Source organism: Caloenas nicobarica, chromosome 31, assembly GCF_036013445.1.
Source record: "Caloenas nicobarica isolate bCalNic1 chromosome 31, bCalNic1.hap1, whole genome shotgun sequence".
Lineage (NCBI taxonomy): Eukaryota > Metazoa > Chordata > Aves > Columbiformes > Columbidae > Caloenas > Caloenas nicobarica.
Window position 1 is genome coordinate 1,487,866 of NC_088275.1, and position 17,377 is coordinate 1,505,242.

Here is a 17,377-nt window from a genome sequence, read left to right on the forward strand (position 1 = left end):
GGATTGTACGTATTCTATACGTGGATTGTACGTATGTATGGCCAAGGATTATAGGTGCACACCCGATCCTTTACATCGCTTGGCTGGGATTGCAAAATCCCATCATCCTCCTCCCCTCTGGCCTACGGAAGCAAACCAAGCATCGAAATTTGCAGAAATCACTAATTTAATGGCTGGGGCAGCAGCGCAATAATCAATAATTTAGCGGCGTGGTGCAGCAGCAGGGTGGGCTGGGGCCGAAATCTCGGGATATTACACCCCCCCGGCTGCCGTTTTTACGGAATAAAGTGTCTGGCTCCCATTAAACCGCACACGGTGGGTCAGGGACAGGTCAGGGAGCCCCCTCAAAACCCAGAGACCCCCCCAGTTCAGCGCCGGGGCCCACTCCGGTCACTCTGCCCTCACTCAAGATGGCGGCGCCCTCTCATGCCCCTCAGCGGGCGCGAAGCCGCGCCCGGCGGACCCCACCTGCCCTCTCCCGAAATGGCGGCCTTGCCAGCTTGCCCTCGCCCAACATGGCGGCCGCTCGGCAATGTTCCCGAAGGGCGCTGAAGCCGGCGGCTGGTGACCCGGATGCGCCCGCCCTCCTGCCCTTATCCAAGAGGGCGCCGCGTTCCTTAGCATTCCCAATGAGCGTGAAGGCGGAGGAGGGTGAGCGTGGCCCGGATGTAGGCGGGGCCGCGCCGCGTCGCGTCCCCGGATGTTGCGTCGCGCCGTGAGCCGCGGCGGCCGTTTGCGAGCGGGGAGCGGAGCGGAGCGGACGGAGCCAACATGGCGGCGCCGGGCCTGGCCCGGCCGTGACGGGGAGGCCGCGACTCCCCCCCGGGGCGGCCCCGCGGGGCCCCCACAGCGCAGCGGGGGCCGGGCCGGCGGGCATGGCGGGGGCGCTGTAAGGGAGGAGGCCTCGGCGGTGCCTGTGGGTGAGGGGACGGGCCCGAGGTCCAGGCCGCTCCCCAGCTCAGCGCGGCCGGTACCGGGCGGGGGCAGCGCAGGGGAGGCCCCGGGGGATGGGGGCGTAGGGCGGCCCGCGGTGCCGCTCCCCGCGGAGCCTCTCGCCGCCGTTCCCGGGGCCCGCTGGACGTTCCCCTGGGGGCTGTAACGAGCCCGGTGCCGCCGGGAAGGAAGAGCCCAGCGGGGAGAGCCCCGTCCCGGGGGTTTAGTTCTTGATTTGAGCTTAATTTCGGAGGGTTTATTTAGTAATATTGAATATAAACGTTGGCAGCGTGGAGGGAGAGGCCCGGGGAGATAAACCCGGCCTAAGGAGCTGGTTAGGACGAGCCCAGCGCTGCCGTTGTAAGCGCCAAGGAGAAGGTACAGGCTGAGTTTTCAAAGGATAACCCAGTTCAGGTGACCTTTTCTTGGCTTTTGTTTTTGTTAAGGTTTGTCACTTAACCCGGGCCGGTTTCTGGAGGAGTCAGCGATCCTCAGAGCAAAGCGAGGTTTAAATCCTGCCAGGAAGAGAGGAATTAGTTCGTCAGGAATGGTGTCTGTACAAAAAGAAGTGACCTAGAGAGCACCGGGGGGAGCTCTGGACTTGCCTTTCCCTCCTCCACGCGTCAATAAATTATTAAGTAGGAAAAAAAAAAAAAAGAAAAAGGGGGGGAGGGTTGGGGGGAAAAAAAAGAAAACCACAAAAATAAATTGGGTGGCTTCTGGCAAGTCGACCAGCTTGAGCGCCCGACTCTGGAAGTTCGGCCAGACCCAGGACTGCGGGAGCTGCCTCGGCTTCGTCGGGAGGTTTTATTTAAAAAGCCGAGGAGAAAAAGGGGTCGGAGACACTGAGAAAAGGGGGTCGGAGACGCTGAGAGACGCTCAGGACTGTGGATCCGAGAGCAGCGGAGCTCCTGGCCCAGGTGGGTGTTCCTGCGCCTTTCCCGACGTCCTCACGGTTCCCCCATCGCGACGGGTTGCGAGATGCTCCGGTGGATCCCAACCGGGTGTCGTTTTGCCGACAAAAAGGGTGGAATGGGTCGGGGGGACCTGGTGGCTCTGCCCGGCATAGCGGGGGTCGCTGGCGGTTCCCCGCTTTGGGGTTTATTTGGGATTTTTTTGCCGTGGTCCCTTGGCCGGCGCTGGAAACCAACAGCCGGAGCTGCCGCAGATGAGATCGGGGGGTTAATTGGGGTGACAGGAATGAGCCGGGGCGATGAACAGAGGTGACAAGCGTTTTGTGCGATTAGACATTAAGTTCCCCTCCCCCGGGTAAATCCACGCACCAAAACCCCCGATCCTACCCCAAAACGGCGCCGGTTTTGCCTCTGGCCGGTTCTCCGAGGGCTCCGTCTGGTGACGCAGCGCGGCTGGACGCCTCCTCCTCCCCCGGGATGGTGTTTTGGGTCATTAATGGGGGTTTTAAGGGTTGTTTTTTTCATTATCATCCCGGCTCAGCCCCACTGACCCACAAAACCCTCCCGAGAGGGGAACGGGGGGTTCGTCTGGTTTCCATTCACCCTCAGCACAGCAGGAACTGGTTAAATCCCCGATTTTTCTCCTCGATCCGGCTGGGACGGTCGTGGCTGTTGGGTTTGGTTCTGCCTTAGGGATGATCGGGGCCGTTGTGACCAAACCAGGCGGCGGCTGCTCAAAAAAAAAGCCACATTTCACCCCAGAATTGGGGTTTGTGCCCATCCGGGCGGGGACGTGTCGGCAAGAGGGAGATTTTGTGGGTTTAGGCCGGGCCTTGGGCAAAGCCGGGACTGAGCCGTGACACCCAAAGCTCGTTTTTCCTGTTCACCTGAGATTATCCTCATGATCCCGACGGGACGTCCCCTCCTGAGCGGCTTTGGGGACACGTTGCGGTGTCACTGGCGGCTCCTTGTCCTCTGCCGGGGCTGTTCTTGAGCAAAATGAGGGGATTTGGGGGTTTTTGTAACAACCCCCGGAACTCTCTCCGCTGAATCTCGCTCTGTTTGGGCAGCACAACAGCAAATTGCTTTTGATTTTTTTTTTCTTGCCTTCCTGGAAGGAAAAACGCGATGGAATTCCAGGGCGGTTGGTGCTAAATAATCAAAAGAGGGTGTTTGCTGAATTCCTGCCCCGGGTTTACGCAACTCGGCGCTTGGCAAACCCCCCCCCCCCCATGCGGAAAAATGAGCTGTTTTAGCCGTTTTCAAGAAAAGAGGGTCCTGGGGGCGACTCCCTCGCTCGGCAGGTGGAGCTGGCGCCGCTTCGGGGCCAGGGGTCGGGATTTTGGGGCTGTTGTGGTGTAAACACCCCGGCGGTTCGGCGAGAAGCGAGCGCGTGGGTTTGTGTGGGGTTTAGGTCGGGTTTAGGCTGGGTTTATGTTGGGTTTGTTATCCAGGAGCCGCTCTGGGACGGCAAACAGAGGCCTCGCGCCGCCTGGGCCCGTTTCTGCTGGTTATTTTATTTTTTGGGGGGGATATTTGGAGCTCCCTCTGCAAACCCCGGGGGTTTGCGGCTTCTGGTGACGCTCAGTGGCTTTTCCTCATTCCAAATATCCTCATTCCCGAGATCCGAGCTCCCAGTCTTGTCACTCCGGTTCCCAACCAGTGGGTTTTGGTGTAAGATTCCCCAGCACAGTCAAGCTCAAGTTGCTGCTGGACACGATGCAGGGACCAGATTGGGGTTTTTAACCAAATATCGATATGAAAGGGATCAAATCCTGTTCCCTCTGCATCCCCAGGGCCATGGTGCAGGGAGCAGATTGGGGTTTTTAACCAAGTATCGATATGAAAGGGAACAAACCCTGTTCCCTCTGCATCACCATGCACCAGAGTGGGATTTTTACCCCGTTATCGATGGGAAAGGGACTAAACCCTGTTCACTCTGCATCCCCAGGTCCATAGCACTGATACCAGATTGGGGTTTTTACCCCAATATTGATGGGAACGGGATCAAACCCTGTTCCCTCTGCATCCCCATGGACCAGCGTGGGGTTTTTACCCCAATATTGATGGGAAAGGGATCAAATCCTGTTCCCTCTGCATCCTCAGAGCCACAGTGCAGGGACCAGATTGGGGTTTTTACCCCAATATCAATGGGAAAGGGACTAAACTCTGTTCACTCTGCGTCCCCAAGGCCACAGCGCAGGAACCAAGGTGGGGATTTTACCCCAATATTGATGGGAACGAGATCAAATCCTGTTTCCTCTGCATCCTCAGGGACCAGATTGCGGGTTTTTACCCCAATATTGACGTAAAAGGGATCAAACCGATGTGAAAGGCGCTAAACCCCGTTCCCTCCATGTCTCGCAGGGTCACAGCACTGATACCAGATTGGGGTTCTTACCCCAATATCGATGGGAAAGGGATCAAACCCTGTTCCCTCTGCATCCCCAGGGACCAGATTGGGGTTTTTACCCCAATATTGATGGGAAAGGGATCAAACCCTGTTCCCTCTGCATCCTCAGGGCCACAGTGCAAGTACCAGATTGGGGTTTTTTCCCCAATATTGATGGGAAAGGAATCAAACCCTCTTCCCTCTGCATCCCCATGGACCAGCGCGGGGTTTTTACCCACCCATCGACGTGAAAGGCACTAAACCCCGTTCCCTCGGTGTCTCGCAGGGTCCCACGGCCCCGAGCCCGCCCCGGGCGCCGCGATGTCCGCCCCGAAGCGCCGTCGCGCTCAGGCCTGGCCGGAGGAGCGTGGCGACCGCGAGCACGGGCTGTACAGCCTGCACCGCATGTTCGACGTGGTGGGCGCGCAGCTGACGCACCGCGACGTGCGCGTCCTGTCCTTCCTCTTCGTGGACGTCATCGACGAGGCCGAGCGCGGCGCCATCCGCAGCGGCAGGGACTTCTTGCTGGCGCTGGAGCGGCAGGGCCGCTGCGACGAGACCAACCTGCGGCAGGTGCTGCAGCTGCTGCGCATCATCACGCGCCACGACCTGCTGCCCTACGTCACGCTCAAGCGCCGGCGGCCCGGTGAGTGGGGGCCTAACGAGCCCACCCTTTGTTAAGCCTAATGAGCCTGGTGAGTGGGTGCCTAATGAGCCTGCTCTTCGTTGGGGCTGGTGGCACAGCGGACCTAATGAGCCCGCCCTTTGTTAGGGCTTGCAGCATGGTGAGTGGGTGCCTAATGAGCTCGCTCTTCGTTAGGGCTGGTCGCCCAGTGAGCCTAATGAGCCCGCCCTTCATTAGGGCTGGTGGCACGGTGAGCCTAATGAGCATGCCCTTCGTTAGGCCTAATGAGCCTGGTGAGTGGGTGCCTAATGAGCCTGCCCTTCGTTAGGGCTGGTGGCCCGGTGAGCCTAATGAGCCTGCCCTTCATTAGGGCTGGTGGCCCGGTGAGCCTAATGACCCCACCCTTCGTTAGGGCTGGTGGCCCGGTGAGCCTAATGACCCTGCCCTTCGTTAGGCCTGGTGGCCCAGTGAGCCTAACGAGCCTGGTTAGTGGGCACCTAATGAGCCTGCCTTTCGTTAGGGCTGGCAGCCGGTGAGCCTAACGAGTCCACCCTTCCTTAGGCCTAGCGAGCCTGGTGAGTGGGCAACTAACGAGCTGGTCCTTCGTTAGGCCTAATGAGCCCGCCCTTCGTTAGGGCCACATCCTCCTCCTCCTCCTCGCTGGGGTTGAGATTTGGCTTCATTTCTGGCAAACCCCGTGGTTTCCTCCTTCCTTCAGAAGCAGAGAACTGGGATTTCTGCAGCTCCCAGTGCCCCCAGTTCCCTCCCTCTGGCTCCCAGTGCCCCCAGTTCCCTCCCTCTGGCTCCCAGCGGAGCTGCCAGGCCCAGCCGATCCCCCACCCTCCGCCAGCTCCTTTTTTTGACTAAAAACCCCAATTCGGAGTTCAAAGGGCTGAGCCAAAACCCAACCGCTCTAATTAGCATCTTCGCTGTAAATGAGGATAATTGGCCTCTCTCGGCGCTGCTGAGTCTCCCCAGTTTCTGCTGGTGGAGGCAGGAACCAAAACCTCCCGGTTTTGGGGTGCGCGGGGGGGACGGCGGCGCCGTTTCTGTGTTTCTTGAGCAGCTTTTGTGTGGTTTTGCACAAAAACCCGACCTCCAGGAGCCCTCCCTGGGCCACATTTTGGGCGGAAACGCTTCAATTAAATGTGCAAAAGTAGCTTTTCAAGCAGCTTTATTAAGAAAGGCGCTTTCCACATGGGTTATGACGGGCGGCGCGGGACGGGGCGGTTCGGGGAAGTCTCGGCCAGATTTAACGAGCCGGTTCCTGCTCCCCGCGTCCTCTGCAGTTTCGCCTCCTCCCGCCCCGGTCTTGGCTCAAAACCAGCAAAACTTGGTCCCGAATTCCCCTTGGCCGTTGCGGGGCTGGGCGAGATTCTGCCCAGAGCTCCCAAACAGGACAAAAATAACCCTAAAAACCCCGTCCCGGCCTCCAAACCAGCACGTTTTGCCTCCAGCCTGACGCACTTTGCCCACAACCTTTGCTCAGCTGCTCCCCCGAACCCCACGTTCCTTCCGAGTTTTGGGGGTAAATAGTGGCAGATTTAATGTTTTGGGGCTGCGGGAGTTTGTCCCAAAGTGTTTGGAGCAGCTGGGTCCATCCTGGGGACCTGGAGTTGTCACTGTCCCCGTCCTGGGGCTGAGGAAGAGGAGCAGCTGCTTCCCCGAACCTTTTTTCAGACCCAAACACGCTGTGGGAGCTCGGTATGTGTCGGTGTCCCCTCTGTCACCTCTGTGGGGACCTGTGTCCCCTCTGATCCTCCTGTGGGGATCTATGTCACGTCTGTCACCCTTCAGGGGACCTGTGTTCCCTCCGTCCCCTCTGTAGGGACCTGTGTCTCCTCTGTCACCCTTCAGGAGGTCCATGTCCCCTCCATTCCCCCTGTAGGGACCTGTGTCCCCTCTGTCACCCTTCAGGAGGTCCATGTCCCCTCCGTCACCCCTGTAGGGTCCTGTGTCCCCTCCATCACCCCTGTAGGGACCTGTGTCTCCTCTGTCACCCTTCAGGAGGTCCGTGTCCCATCCGTCCCTCCCATGGGGACCTGTGTCCCCTCCATCCCTCCTGTAGAGACCTTTGTCCCCTCCGTCCCCCCTGTGGGGTCCTGTGTCCCCTCTGTCACCCCTCAGTGGATCCATGTCCCCCCTGTCCTCCCTGTAGGGACCTGTGTCCCCTCTGTCCCCCCAATAGGGACCTGTGTCCCCTCTGTCACCCCTCAGGGGATCCATGTCCCCTCTGCCCCCCGTCATTCCCGTGTCCCCGCAGTGTGTCCGGACCTGGTGGACAAGTACCTGGAGGAGACGTCCATCCGTTACGTGACCCCGCGGGCACACGGCACAGCGGGGGGACATGGGCTCGGCCACCCCCACAAACCAGGTGGGTGTCAACGCCGGGAAGGGCAGGGACAGAGGTGACACGCGGTTCAGGGGACGATCAAGTGGTGGGGGCGAGTGTGTCCCTGGTGCCACGTGCGGGAGGGGGCAGTTGCTCTCGGGGGGGCATTTGAAGGTTTGGGGGTTCCCCCCTCAGGGCTTGCGCAGGCTGCTGGATGTCCCTTGGGATGCGGGGGGACACCGGGGAGGCGACAAGGCTGGAACGGGGTGTCGGGGACAGAGAAAAGCATGAATGCGGCGTGTGAGGGCGAGCAGGGGGCTCGGTGTCCCCATCCCGCGAGCCGGGGGTCTCAGCATCCCCAGGTGGCGCCGGGGGGCTCAGTGTCCCCTGTGTGTCTCCCCCCAGTGCCTCCCCAGCACCCCGTTGTCTGCTGCTCCCCCGCGGGCCCCCAGCTCTGCGCCAAGCGGCCCGGCCGCGGCCGGACCCTCCCGGGCAGCCAGCGCAAGCGCAGGAAGTCGGCGACGCCGGATCCCAAGGAGAAGCAGACGTGTGGTGAGCACCCTTGTGGGATTTCGAGGTGTTTTTGGGGGTCTCGGACCTCTTGCCATTCAAGCTGATTTCCCAAAAGCTGCGCCATGCTCAAATCCCAGCCCCTCGCCATGCTCAAATCCCAGCCCCTCGCCATGCTCAAATCCCAAGCCTCTCGTCGCCAACAACCGCGGCCGCTTTAGAATGAACTGCTTCATTGCGCGTTGTCAGTCAAGAAACCAGTTTTTGGCGTCGCGCTATTTGTAGTTAATTTTGTTTTCTCTGCGAGACTTCAAATAATAAGATGTAGATGTTAACAACGCGCGAATATGTTTAAGTTTCCATTTAGCTATAGCTTTATTCAGCATGGCTGTAGGTAAGGGTAGCAGCGAACAATCATTGGAGCTTAGAGAACATAAGTACCAAGGCCTCGTATTTGTTCCGAAACTTCGTTTTATTGTCAGGGAATTAGAGAATTGTTGGAGAGCAGTGAAAAGAGACCTGGGGGACAGCGGGATGAGCATGAGCCAGCACTGGGCCCTTGTGGCCAGGAAGGCCAATGGGACCTGGGGGGGATTAGAAGTGGGGTGGTCAGTAGGTCCAGAGAGATTCTCCTCCTCTCTACTCTGCCCTTGAAAAAAGAGTTTAGTTCAGATACTATCAGGATACACTTGGGGAACATTATATATATAGAATATAAACAACCATTGCACCCTGAGAATGGCCAATCTTGGAAGCTAAGCAGGGTCAGGCCCGGTTAGTCCTTGGATGGGTGACCAACTGGGAATGCTGGGTGCTGTGGGCTGAGCCAGCACTGGGCCCTTGTGGCCAGGAAGGCCAATGGGACCTGGGGGGATTAGAAGGGGGTGGTCAGCAGGTCAGAGAGGTTCTCCTGCCCCTCTGCTCTGCCCTGGGGAGGCCGCAGCTGGAATATTGTGCCCAGTTCTGGGCCCCTCAGCTCCAGCAGGACAGGGAACTGCTGGAGAGAGTCCAGCGCAGCCACCAAGATGCTGCAGGGAGTGGAGCATCTCCCTGCCGAGGAAAGGCTGAGGAGCTGGGGCTCTGGAGCTGGAGAAGAGGAGACTGAGGGCTGAGCTCATTCATGGGGATCAATATGGAAAGGGGGAGTGTCAGGAGGATGGAGCCAGGCTCTTCTGGGTGACAACCAGTGACAGGACAAGGGGCAACGGGTACGAACTGGAACACAGGAGGTTCCGCTTGAATAGGAGAAGAAACTTGTTTGCGGTGAGGGTGCCAGAGCCTGGCCCAGGCTGCCCAGGGAGGTTGTGGAGTCTCCTTCTGTGCAGACATTCCAACCCGCCTGGACACCTTCCTGTGGAACCTCAGCTGGGTGTTCCTGCTCCGGCGGGGGGGTTGCACTGGATGAGCTTTCCAGGTCCCTTCCAACCCCTGACATTCCGTGATCCTGGGAATACATTTAACTTTCCATTTAGCTATAGCAGGTTCAATGTGGTTCAGAGGACTCAGCAGATATTCATGACATGTACACCAACCCTGTATGTCCCTCCCAAAATAAATCCAACGTATATCCTGTGCATCAAGGCTTAACATTTAAGAGTTCTTAAATGCTGTGTCACAAGGTGAATATTGAGACCTTACATTTTTTTCAGTGACAAGCAATCCTTCGTCTTCTATTTGGCAGGTTTAAATGTCAATTAATAATGTGACTGCGGAAGGCGGTTATTTGACCATTCTTTGAACAGGCCTGTTGTACCGACAGCTCTTTCCCAGCAGCGCTTTGTCCCTCAGACACTGTTTAGTTTGCATTATGATCTGTGAAAATGATGTATAAGGTTTAGGTTATAAAATACTTTAAAGTGTATGCCTTGCGTTTATAAATCACATTACTGGCTGGCAGGGAACAAGCAATACTGAGATGCACAAACAATCATTGGAGCTTAAAGCACCGAGGCCTCGTATTTGTTCCGAAACTTCGTTTTATTGCCGGCGAATGCTGTTTAATTGAACCGCCTTAATTTAACACCCTTTTTTTCCCCTCCCCATAGACATCCGCCTGCGCGTCCGCGCCGAGTACTGCCAGCACGAGACGGCGCTGCAGGGCAACGTCTTCTCCAACAAGCAGGACCCGCTGGAGCGGCAGTTCGAGCGCTTCAACCAGGCCAACACCATCCTCAAGTCGCGCGACCTGGGCTCCATCATCTGCGACATCAAGTTCTCCGAGCTCACCTACCTCGACGCCTTCTGGCGCGACTACATCAACGGCTCCTTGCTGGAGGCCCTCAAGGGCGTCTTCATCACGGACTCGCTCAAACAGGCCGTGGGCCACGAGGCCATCAAACTGCTGGTCAATGTGGACGAGGAGGATTACGAGCTCGGCCGCCAGAAACTCCTGAGGAACTTGATGCTGCAGACGGCTCCCTGAGCCCCGCGTGCGCTCCCCCCGCCGCTTTCTTTGGGGTTTTGCTTTGGTTTGGTTATTTTTGTTTGGTTTTGAAAAGAAAAGGAAACGGTGGAACCCACCCCCCGGCCCGGGACGGTGCGACTTGGGGTCGAGCGCCGGAGGCTTCGTGTTTCCAACCCCCCCCGGCCCCTCTTACGCTTCGTTTTTCCTTCTCTTTTTTTTTTTTTTTTTTTTTTTCTCTTTTATTTTATATCCATTAAAAACGAACACATACACACACACACACAAAAAAAGGCAAAAGTCCTGCCTGGGGGGTGGGGGGGTTTTACCGGGTGGGCTCAGGGGTGGTTTTGTCCCTTGTGTCACCGTCCCGGGGGGCTCTATGTGCTGGGGGATCCCCCCCCCGGGTTGTGTCCCCCACCCTGTTTGTCCCTCAATTCCCCCCCCCCGGCGCCTCAGGGGGGTTTCTCAGGAGTCAAACCGTCCCCCCCCCACTGCGTCCCCCGGACCATGTGCCTTCGTGTCCCCTCCCCTGGGGGGGACCAGCGCCAAGGGACCCCCCCAAACCTCTGCCTGTCCCCTCTGCGGCCACCTGGCTGTGCCCCCCACCCCCTCCAGCTGGCAACTGGGACAAACTGGTCCAAGGGGCAGGTGTTGCTGGCAGCCCAGCCCTGCCCACACCCATGGGGGGGTCAGCAGCTCCATGGTCCCCCCCAAAACAGCTGTTTTCCCCCCAAACCGCTGCCTGTGGCTCCGAGGGGTTTTCTTTTTGAGCTCCATCCCAGTTTTGTGGTTTTTCTCCCCAATTGGGTGCAGTTCCCCCCCGACAGGGGACTCATGGTGCGTGTGGCCCCCCCCGGCGCACACAGCCCCCCCCTCTGCTCACGTACGATTCCGCCACAACTCGCTGTAATTTCTGTGATTTCTGTATTTTTTAAAACTTCACTCTTAACGTCCCGTTCCCTGTGTAGCTTCGGGTTTCTCGGAATAAACAGCGACCGCAGCGCCCGCCTCCTTCCTTCCTTCCCAACCCCACCCCCAGGAGCGCACCCAAAACTGGGGGGGATGCCAAAACTGGGGGGGACGCCCTCCTGGCTGTGGCACGGGGACCCCCACGCGCATCCACCTGCTGCATTTTTGGGGCGAAACACTCCGAAACGGAGCGAGTTGGGGCGTTACCGCGCCGAGGAGGGGGTCACAGCGCCACGGTGCCGTACAGGTCGTGGCGTCGGTGTTGGTGCACCGGGATCTGGCGGCGGACGCTGCGCAGGTACTCGAGGTCAATGTCGGCGTAGCAGAGCCCGGGGCCGTCGCCGCACTGGGCCACCACGGTCCCCCAGGGATCGGCCACCAGCGCGTGGCCGTAGGACACGCGGCGCTCGTGGTTCTGCCCCGTCTGCGCTGCCGCCACCACGTAGCACTGGGTCTCGATGGCCCGCGCCCGCAGCAGCACCTGTGGGGGGACAGCTTTGGTTTGCTTGTGCCCAAGAAAGCCAATGAGACCTGGGGGTATTAGAAGGGGGGGTGGTCAGTAGGTCAGAGAGGTTCTCCTGCCCCTCTGCTCTGCCTTTGAAAAAAGGGTTTAGTTCAGATACTATCAGGATGCACTTGGGGAACATATATATATATATAGAATATAAACAACCATTGCACCCTGAGAATGGCCGATCTTGGAAGCTAAGCAGGGTCAGGCCTGGTTAGTCCTTGGATGGGTGACCAACTGGGAATACTGGGTGCTGTGGGCTGAGCCAGCACTGGGCCCTTGTGGCCAGGAAGGCCAATGGGACCTGGGGGGATTAGAAGGGGGTGGTCAGTAGGTCAGAGAGGTTCTCCTGCCCCTCTGCTCTGCCCTGGGGAGGCCGCAGCTGGAATATTGTGCCCAGTTCTGGGCCCCTCAGCTCCAGCAGGACAGGGAACTGCTGGAGAGAGTCCAGCGCAGCCACCAAGATGCTGGAGGGAGTGGAGCATCTCCCTGCCGAGGAAAGGCTGAGGAGCTGGGGCTCTGGAGCTGGAGAAGAGGAGACTGAGGGCTGAGCTCATTCATGGGGATCAATATGGAAAGGGGGAGTGTCAGGAGGATGGAGCCAGGCTCTTCTGGGTGACAGCCAGTGACAGGACAAGGGGCAACGGGTGCAAACTGGAACACAGGAGGTTCCGCTTGAATAGGAGAAGAAACTTGTTCGCGGTGAGGGTGCCAGAGCCTGGCCCAGGCTGCCCAGGGAGGTTGTGGAGTCTCCTTCTCTGCAGACATTCCAACCCGCCTGGACACCTTCCTGTGGAACCTCAGCTGGGTGTTCCTGCTCCGGCGGGGGGGTTGCACTGGATGAGCTTTCGAGGTCCCTTCCAACCCCTGACATTCTGGGGTTCTTTGGGGGGGGCAGCACAGTTGGCTTGGCTTAAACACCCCAAAAAAGCGTGGTTTGGTTTTTTTTTGTCTTAATTCACCCCTCTTGGCCACAGGGTTTGGCTGTGATGGGGCGAGGGTTTGGCTGCCATGTGGCGGCTCCCCGGCGTGTCCCCAAGCCCAGGGGGGCCGTGCTCACCTCCCAGTGCGCGGCGCCGGTGGGGAAGGTGAAGGCCGAGGGGTAGGTGAGGATGTCGGCGCCGGCGCGGCGCAGCGCCAGCGACAGCTCCGGGAACCGCAGGTCGTAGCAGACGGCGAGGCCGAGCTGTCGGGGACAAGGAGGGGACATCGGTGAGGACACCGCGCCCTGGGGGGCGCTCTGGGAGGAGGTTGGGGAGAGTAGAGCACCCCTGTGTCACCCCTCTTGTACCTTCCCGGCCGGCGTGCTGACCGGCGGCACGATCTCGGCGCCGGGGTTGGTGAAGCCGCTCTCCTTCATGGTGACGCGTCCCTCCAGCTCCACGTCACACAGGTGGGTCTTCCTATAGGTGGCCACCAGGTGACCTGGGGACAAGCCGGGGGAACACGTTCGCTTGGCCCGGTGACCCCCGGTCGGCGGGGCTGGGTGGGGGTCTCACCCGCGGGGTCCAGCAGCGCGTGGCAGTTGTAGATGCGCTGGGTGGTGGCCCAGTCCCCGCCGCGCTCGTGGAAGCCACCGAGCGACAGCCACACGCCGCACTCCCTGGGGACGGGGACGCGGGGTCACCCGGGGGGTCCCGCAGGTGACACCGACGTCCCGGGGGTCCCCGGGGGTACCTGGCCAGGGCGGCGTAGCGCCCCATGATGTCCCCGTCCAGCCCCTCGGCCAAGCTCAGCGTCTGCGCCGTGTCGGTGCCGATGAAGTCGAAGCCCTCGGGGAGGAAGACGATGGCGGCGCCGCGACCCGTCGCCTCCCGCACCAGCGCGGCGCAGCCCGCGAAGTTCCGCTCCTTGTCCGGCGTCGACGTCACCTGGGCCACCGCCACCAGCGCCCGCGGGGGACGCGCCATGGGCCTGGGGGGGCTGCGGGACGGATGGGACGTTGGGGACCCTGGTGGCCCCCTGAGGTCACCCCCGGGGACCCCAGAACCCGCCTGGAACCCCTGGCACCCCCCAGCCCCCCTGGGACAGCCTGATCCCCCTGGGACCACAAGGGCCAGCCCAGAACCCCCGGATCCCCCCCAAAACCCCTCTGAAGCCCCCAGACCCCCCATGGGACCGCCAGAGCCAACCCCAGAGCCCCCCGAACCCTCCCGGGACCCCTAAACCTCTCCCTGGAGCCTCCTCGGGACCCTCAGACCCCCCCAAAGCCCCCCAGGACCCACTCAGACCCCCAAGAAACCTCCCCAGACCCTCTCGGGACCTCCTGGAGCTTTCTTGGAACCCTCAGAGCCCCCCAAAGCTCCCCAGGACCCACTGGGACCCCCAAGAAATTCCCCCGGACCTCCAGACCCCCCCAAATCCTTCTGGGACCTCAAAGGACTTCCCCAGGACCCCCAGACCCCCCCTGGAGCTTTCCTGGGACCCTCAGACCTCCCCCAAGCCCCTCAGGACCCCCTGGGACCACCAAGAACCTCCACAGCCCCCCCCCCCGCCCGGGACCCCCCGGGTCGCTCTGGGGTCACCACGGGTCATCCCCGGTACCTGCCGGGGGTGGCGGAGCCGTGGGGACGTTGGGGGACACGGGGGGGACGTTGGGGGACACGGGGGGGACCCGAGCACAGGAGGCGCAGGGGGGGCCGGGGCAGCGCCCGCAGCCTGGGGAGGGACAGGGGGGGTCACTCAGTAGCCCAAAAATGCCCCCAGAACCCCCAAAACTGCCCCCAGCATCCCCAAAACTGCCCCAGAACTGCCCCAGCACCCCCCAAAACTGCCTGAGCACCCCCAAACTGCCTGAGCACCCCCAAAACTGTCCCAGCACCCCCAAAACTGCCCCAGCATCCCCAAAACTGCCCCAAAACTGCCCCCAGCACCCCCCAAAACTGCCCCCAGCATCCCCCAAAACTGCCTGAGTACCCCCAAAACTGTCCCAGCACCCCCAAACTGCCCCCAGCATCCCCAAACTGCCCCAAAACTGCCCCCAGCACCCCCAAAACTGCCCCAGCACCCCCAAACTGCCCCCAGCACCCCAAACCACCTCCCGCACTCCAAACTGCCCCCAGCGCCCCCCAACCCGCCCTATTTGCCCCAAGTTCCCTCCCCGCACCCTCAGATCGTCTCCCAACACCCCCTCTCCCCCCGCACCCGCCACAGGACCCCCCAAGTCCCCCCGGGCTCCCCAGTTTCCCCCCCCCGGGCCCTACATGCCCCGTTGGCGACACCGAGGGGACGCGGGCAAAGTCCCCCCGGCCGCGCCCGCAGCAAAGATGGCGCCGGCAGCGGCGCTGCCCTCACGCAAGATGGCGCCGTTTCCGCTGGGCGCCGGAAGAGGCGGGGCGCGCCCGCTGAAGGGGGGAAAGATGGCGGACGGCGGGAAGGGGCGTCCGGCGGCGGCCCCGGGGGGAAAAGCGCTGACAGCGGAGCAGGTCTGGGCCCTGGCGGCGGGGGAGCGGCTCTGGGGATGGCCCTGGGTCTCCCGGGCACCGGGGGAGGGTCCTGGGGCGCTGGGAGGGGTCTCGGTCGGGGGACGGCCCTGTTCAGCGTCTGTGTCCCCGCAGGTGGTCGCCCGGTTCAACCGGCTGCGGCAGGAGCAGCGCGGCCTGGCCTCCAAGGCGGCCGAGCTGGAGCTGGAGCTCAACGAGCACAGGTGCGGTTGGGGGGGCTCATCCTCCTCACCTTCCTTATCCCCTCACCCTCCTCACCCTCCTCACCTTCCTTACCTTCCTTATCCCCTCACCCTCTTCATCTTCCTCACCCTCTTCACCTTCCTCACCCTCCTCACCCTCTTCATCTTCCTCCCCCTCCTCCCCTTCCTCACCCTCCTCACCTTCCTTATCCCCTCACCCTCTTCACCTTCCTCACCCTCCTCACCCTCTTCGTCTTCCTCCCCCTCCTCCCCTTCCTCACCCTCCTCACCCTCCTCTTCCTCCCCTTTTCCCCAGCCTGGTGATCGAGACGCTGCGGGAGGTTGATCCCACTCGCCGCTGTTACCGGATGGTCGGCGGCATCTTGGTGGAACGGACCGTCAAGGAGGTGCTGCCGGCGCTGGAGGCCAACAAGGAGCAGGTCAGGGACCCCCAGAGACCCCCCTGGAACCCCTGGCACCCCCCCAGACCCCCTGGGACTGCCAGATCCCCCTGGGACCACAAGAGCCAGCCCAGAATCCCCCTGGGGCCCCCCCAGCACCCCCATGAAGCCCCCAGACCCCCCATGGGACCGCCAGATCCCCCTAGGAATGCCAGAGCCAACCCTGGACCCCCAGAGCCCCCCAAACCCTCCTGGGACCCCTAAACCTCTCCCTGGAGCCTCCTCGGGACCCTCAGACCCCCCCAAAGCTCCCCAGGACCCTCCCCAGGACCCTCAGACCCCCCTGGAGCTTTCCTGGAACGCTCAGAGCCCCCCAAAGCTCCCCATGAGCCACTGAGACCCCCAAGAACTTCCCCATGACCCCCAGACCCCCCTGGAGCTTTCCTGAGACCCTCAGACCTCCCCCAAGCCCCTCAGGACCCACTGGGACCCCCAAGACCCTCCCCGTGACCCCCTGGAGCCTTCTTGGGACCCCCAGAGCCACCCCCAGGACCCCCTGGGACCCCCAGGAACTTCCCCAGACCCTCCTGGGACCCCCTGGAGCCTCCTCAGAACCCCCAGAGCCACCCCAGGACCCCCTGGGACCCCCAAGAACTTCCCCAGACCCTCCTGGGACCCCCTGGAGCCTCCTCAGAACCCCCAGAGCCACCCCAGGACCCCCTGGGACCGCCAAGAACTTCCCCAGACCCTTCTGGGACCCCCTGGAGCCTCCTCAGAACCCCCAGAGCCACCCCCAGGACCCCCTGGGGCCCCCAAGAACTTCCCCAGACCCCCCTGGAGCTTCCCTGGGACCCTCAGACCCCCCTCAAATCCCCCTGAGATCCCAAAGAACCTCCACATGACCCCCAGATCCCCTTGGAGCTTCCCTGGAACCCTCAGACCCCCTGAAAGCCCCCCTGGACCCACTGAATTCACCCAGATTCTCCCCAGGACCCTCAGAGCCCCCCACAAACCACCCCCTTTCCCTTTTTTTTTTTTTCCCCCCTCCCCAGATCAACAAGCTGCTGGAGTCGCTGTCGCAGCAGTTGCAGGCGAAGGGCCGGGAGCTGAACGAGTTCCGCGAGCAGCACAACGTGCGGCTGCTGGGGGAGGAGGACGCGCGGCCCCCCCGCGACGGAGCCCCGGGGGGCAAGGGGGGCGCGGCCGGGGTGCTGGTGTCCTGACCGCCCCCCCCCAGCCCCATTTTCCCCCCCGGGGTGTCCTGTCCCCCCCCATGCTGTGTTTAGTGCTGCTCCTGATGGGTTTTTGTTAAATAAATGTGTTGGGGTTTTTTTTTTCTTTGGATAAGGACCAAGTGTCGGTGCTGGGGAGGGGGGGGCAAGAAAGGGGGTGCGGCTTCCCCAGGGGTGGGGTAGGCAGAAATGGGGGGCACCCCAAAAGGCGGGGGCAGGTCTATAGGGGACACAGGGACTGCAGGAGGGGACGGGGACGTGATGGTGGCACCAGGGAGGGTGGATGGGGCATGGGGGACACAGGGGATGGGGACACGGTGGTGGCACCGGCGGGGGACATGGGAGACACAGGGACCCCAGGAGGGGACTGGGACATGGTGGTGGCACCAGGGAGGGTGCACAGGGGACATGGGGGACAGGGGGAACCCAGGATGGGAGAGTGACGTGGTGGTGGCATCAGGGAAGGTGCACAGGGGACATGGGGGACACAGGGGATGGGGACATGGTGGTGGCACCGGGGAGGGTGGAC

At 61.4% G+C, this 17,377-nt stretch overlaps 3 protein-coding genes across 9 annotated transcripts; 2 read left to right on the plus strand and 1 right to left on the minus strand.

Annotated features, from left to right (window-relative positions):
* The first annotated feature begins 688 nt into the window (after nt 1–688).
* On the plus strand, nt 689–11,115 carry DEDD (death effector domain containing). Of its 5 annotated transcripts, none has more exons than XM_065653966.1 (7): nt 689–920; nt 1,380–1,571; nt 1,661–1,853; nt 4,526–4,885; nt 7,128–7,238; nt 7,602–7,748; nt 9,752–11,115. In XM_065653966.1, the coding sequence occupies exons 4-7, from the start codon at nt 4,561–4,563 to the stop codon at nt 10,126–10,128; spliced, it is 960 nt and encodes a 319-aa protein (XP_065510038.1). In that variant the 5' UTR covers nt 689–920; nt 1,380–1,571; nt 1,661–1,853; nt 4,526–4,560; the 3' UTR covers nt 10,129–11,115. The 5 variants fall into 5 exon arrangements, with proteins under 5 accessions (XP_065510038.1, XP_065510035.1, XP_065510034.1 ...); XM_065653963.1 differs by having other exon boundaries at nt 689–916; XM_065653962.1 differs by having other exon boundaries at nt 689–889.
* Nucleotides 11,016–14,874, minus strand: NIT1 (nitrilase 1). Of its 3 annotated transcripts, XM_065653958.1 has the most exons (7): nt 14,794–14,874; nt 14,135–14,248; nt 13,268–13,513; nt 13,090–13,193; nt 12,882–13,015; nt 12,651–12,776; nt 11,016–11,560 (listed from the first exon to the last, which is right to left on the minus strand). In XM_065653958.1, coding segments are annotated over exons 1-7 (984 nt in total). In that variant the 5' UTR covers nt 14,796–14,874; the 3' UTR covers nt 11,016–11,302. The 3 variants fall into 3 exon arrangements, with proteins under 3 accessions (XP_065510030.1, XP_065510032.1, XP_065510033.1); XM_065653960.1 differs by lacking the exon at nt 14,135–14,248; XM_065653961.1 differs by lacking the exon at nt 14,135–14,248 and having other exon boundaries at nt 14,798–14,853.
* A 57-nt stretch (nt 14,875–14,931) lies between these two features.
* Nucleotides 14,932–16,953, plus strand: PFDN2 (prefoldin subunit 2). Its single transcript, XM_065653997.1, has 4 exons — nt 14,932–15,015; nt 15,148–15,236; nt 15,532–15,655; nt 16,669–16,953. Exons 1-4 carry the CDS (start codon nt 14,950–14,952, stop codon nt 16,837–16,839), a joined length of 450 nt encoding a protein of 149 aa, XP_065510069.1. The 5' UTR covers nt 14,932–14,949; the 3' UTR covers nt 16,840–16,953.
* Nucleotides 16,954–17,377: the final 424 nt, after the last annotated feature.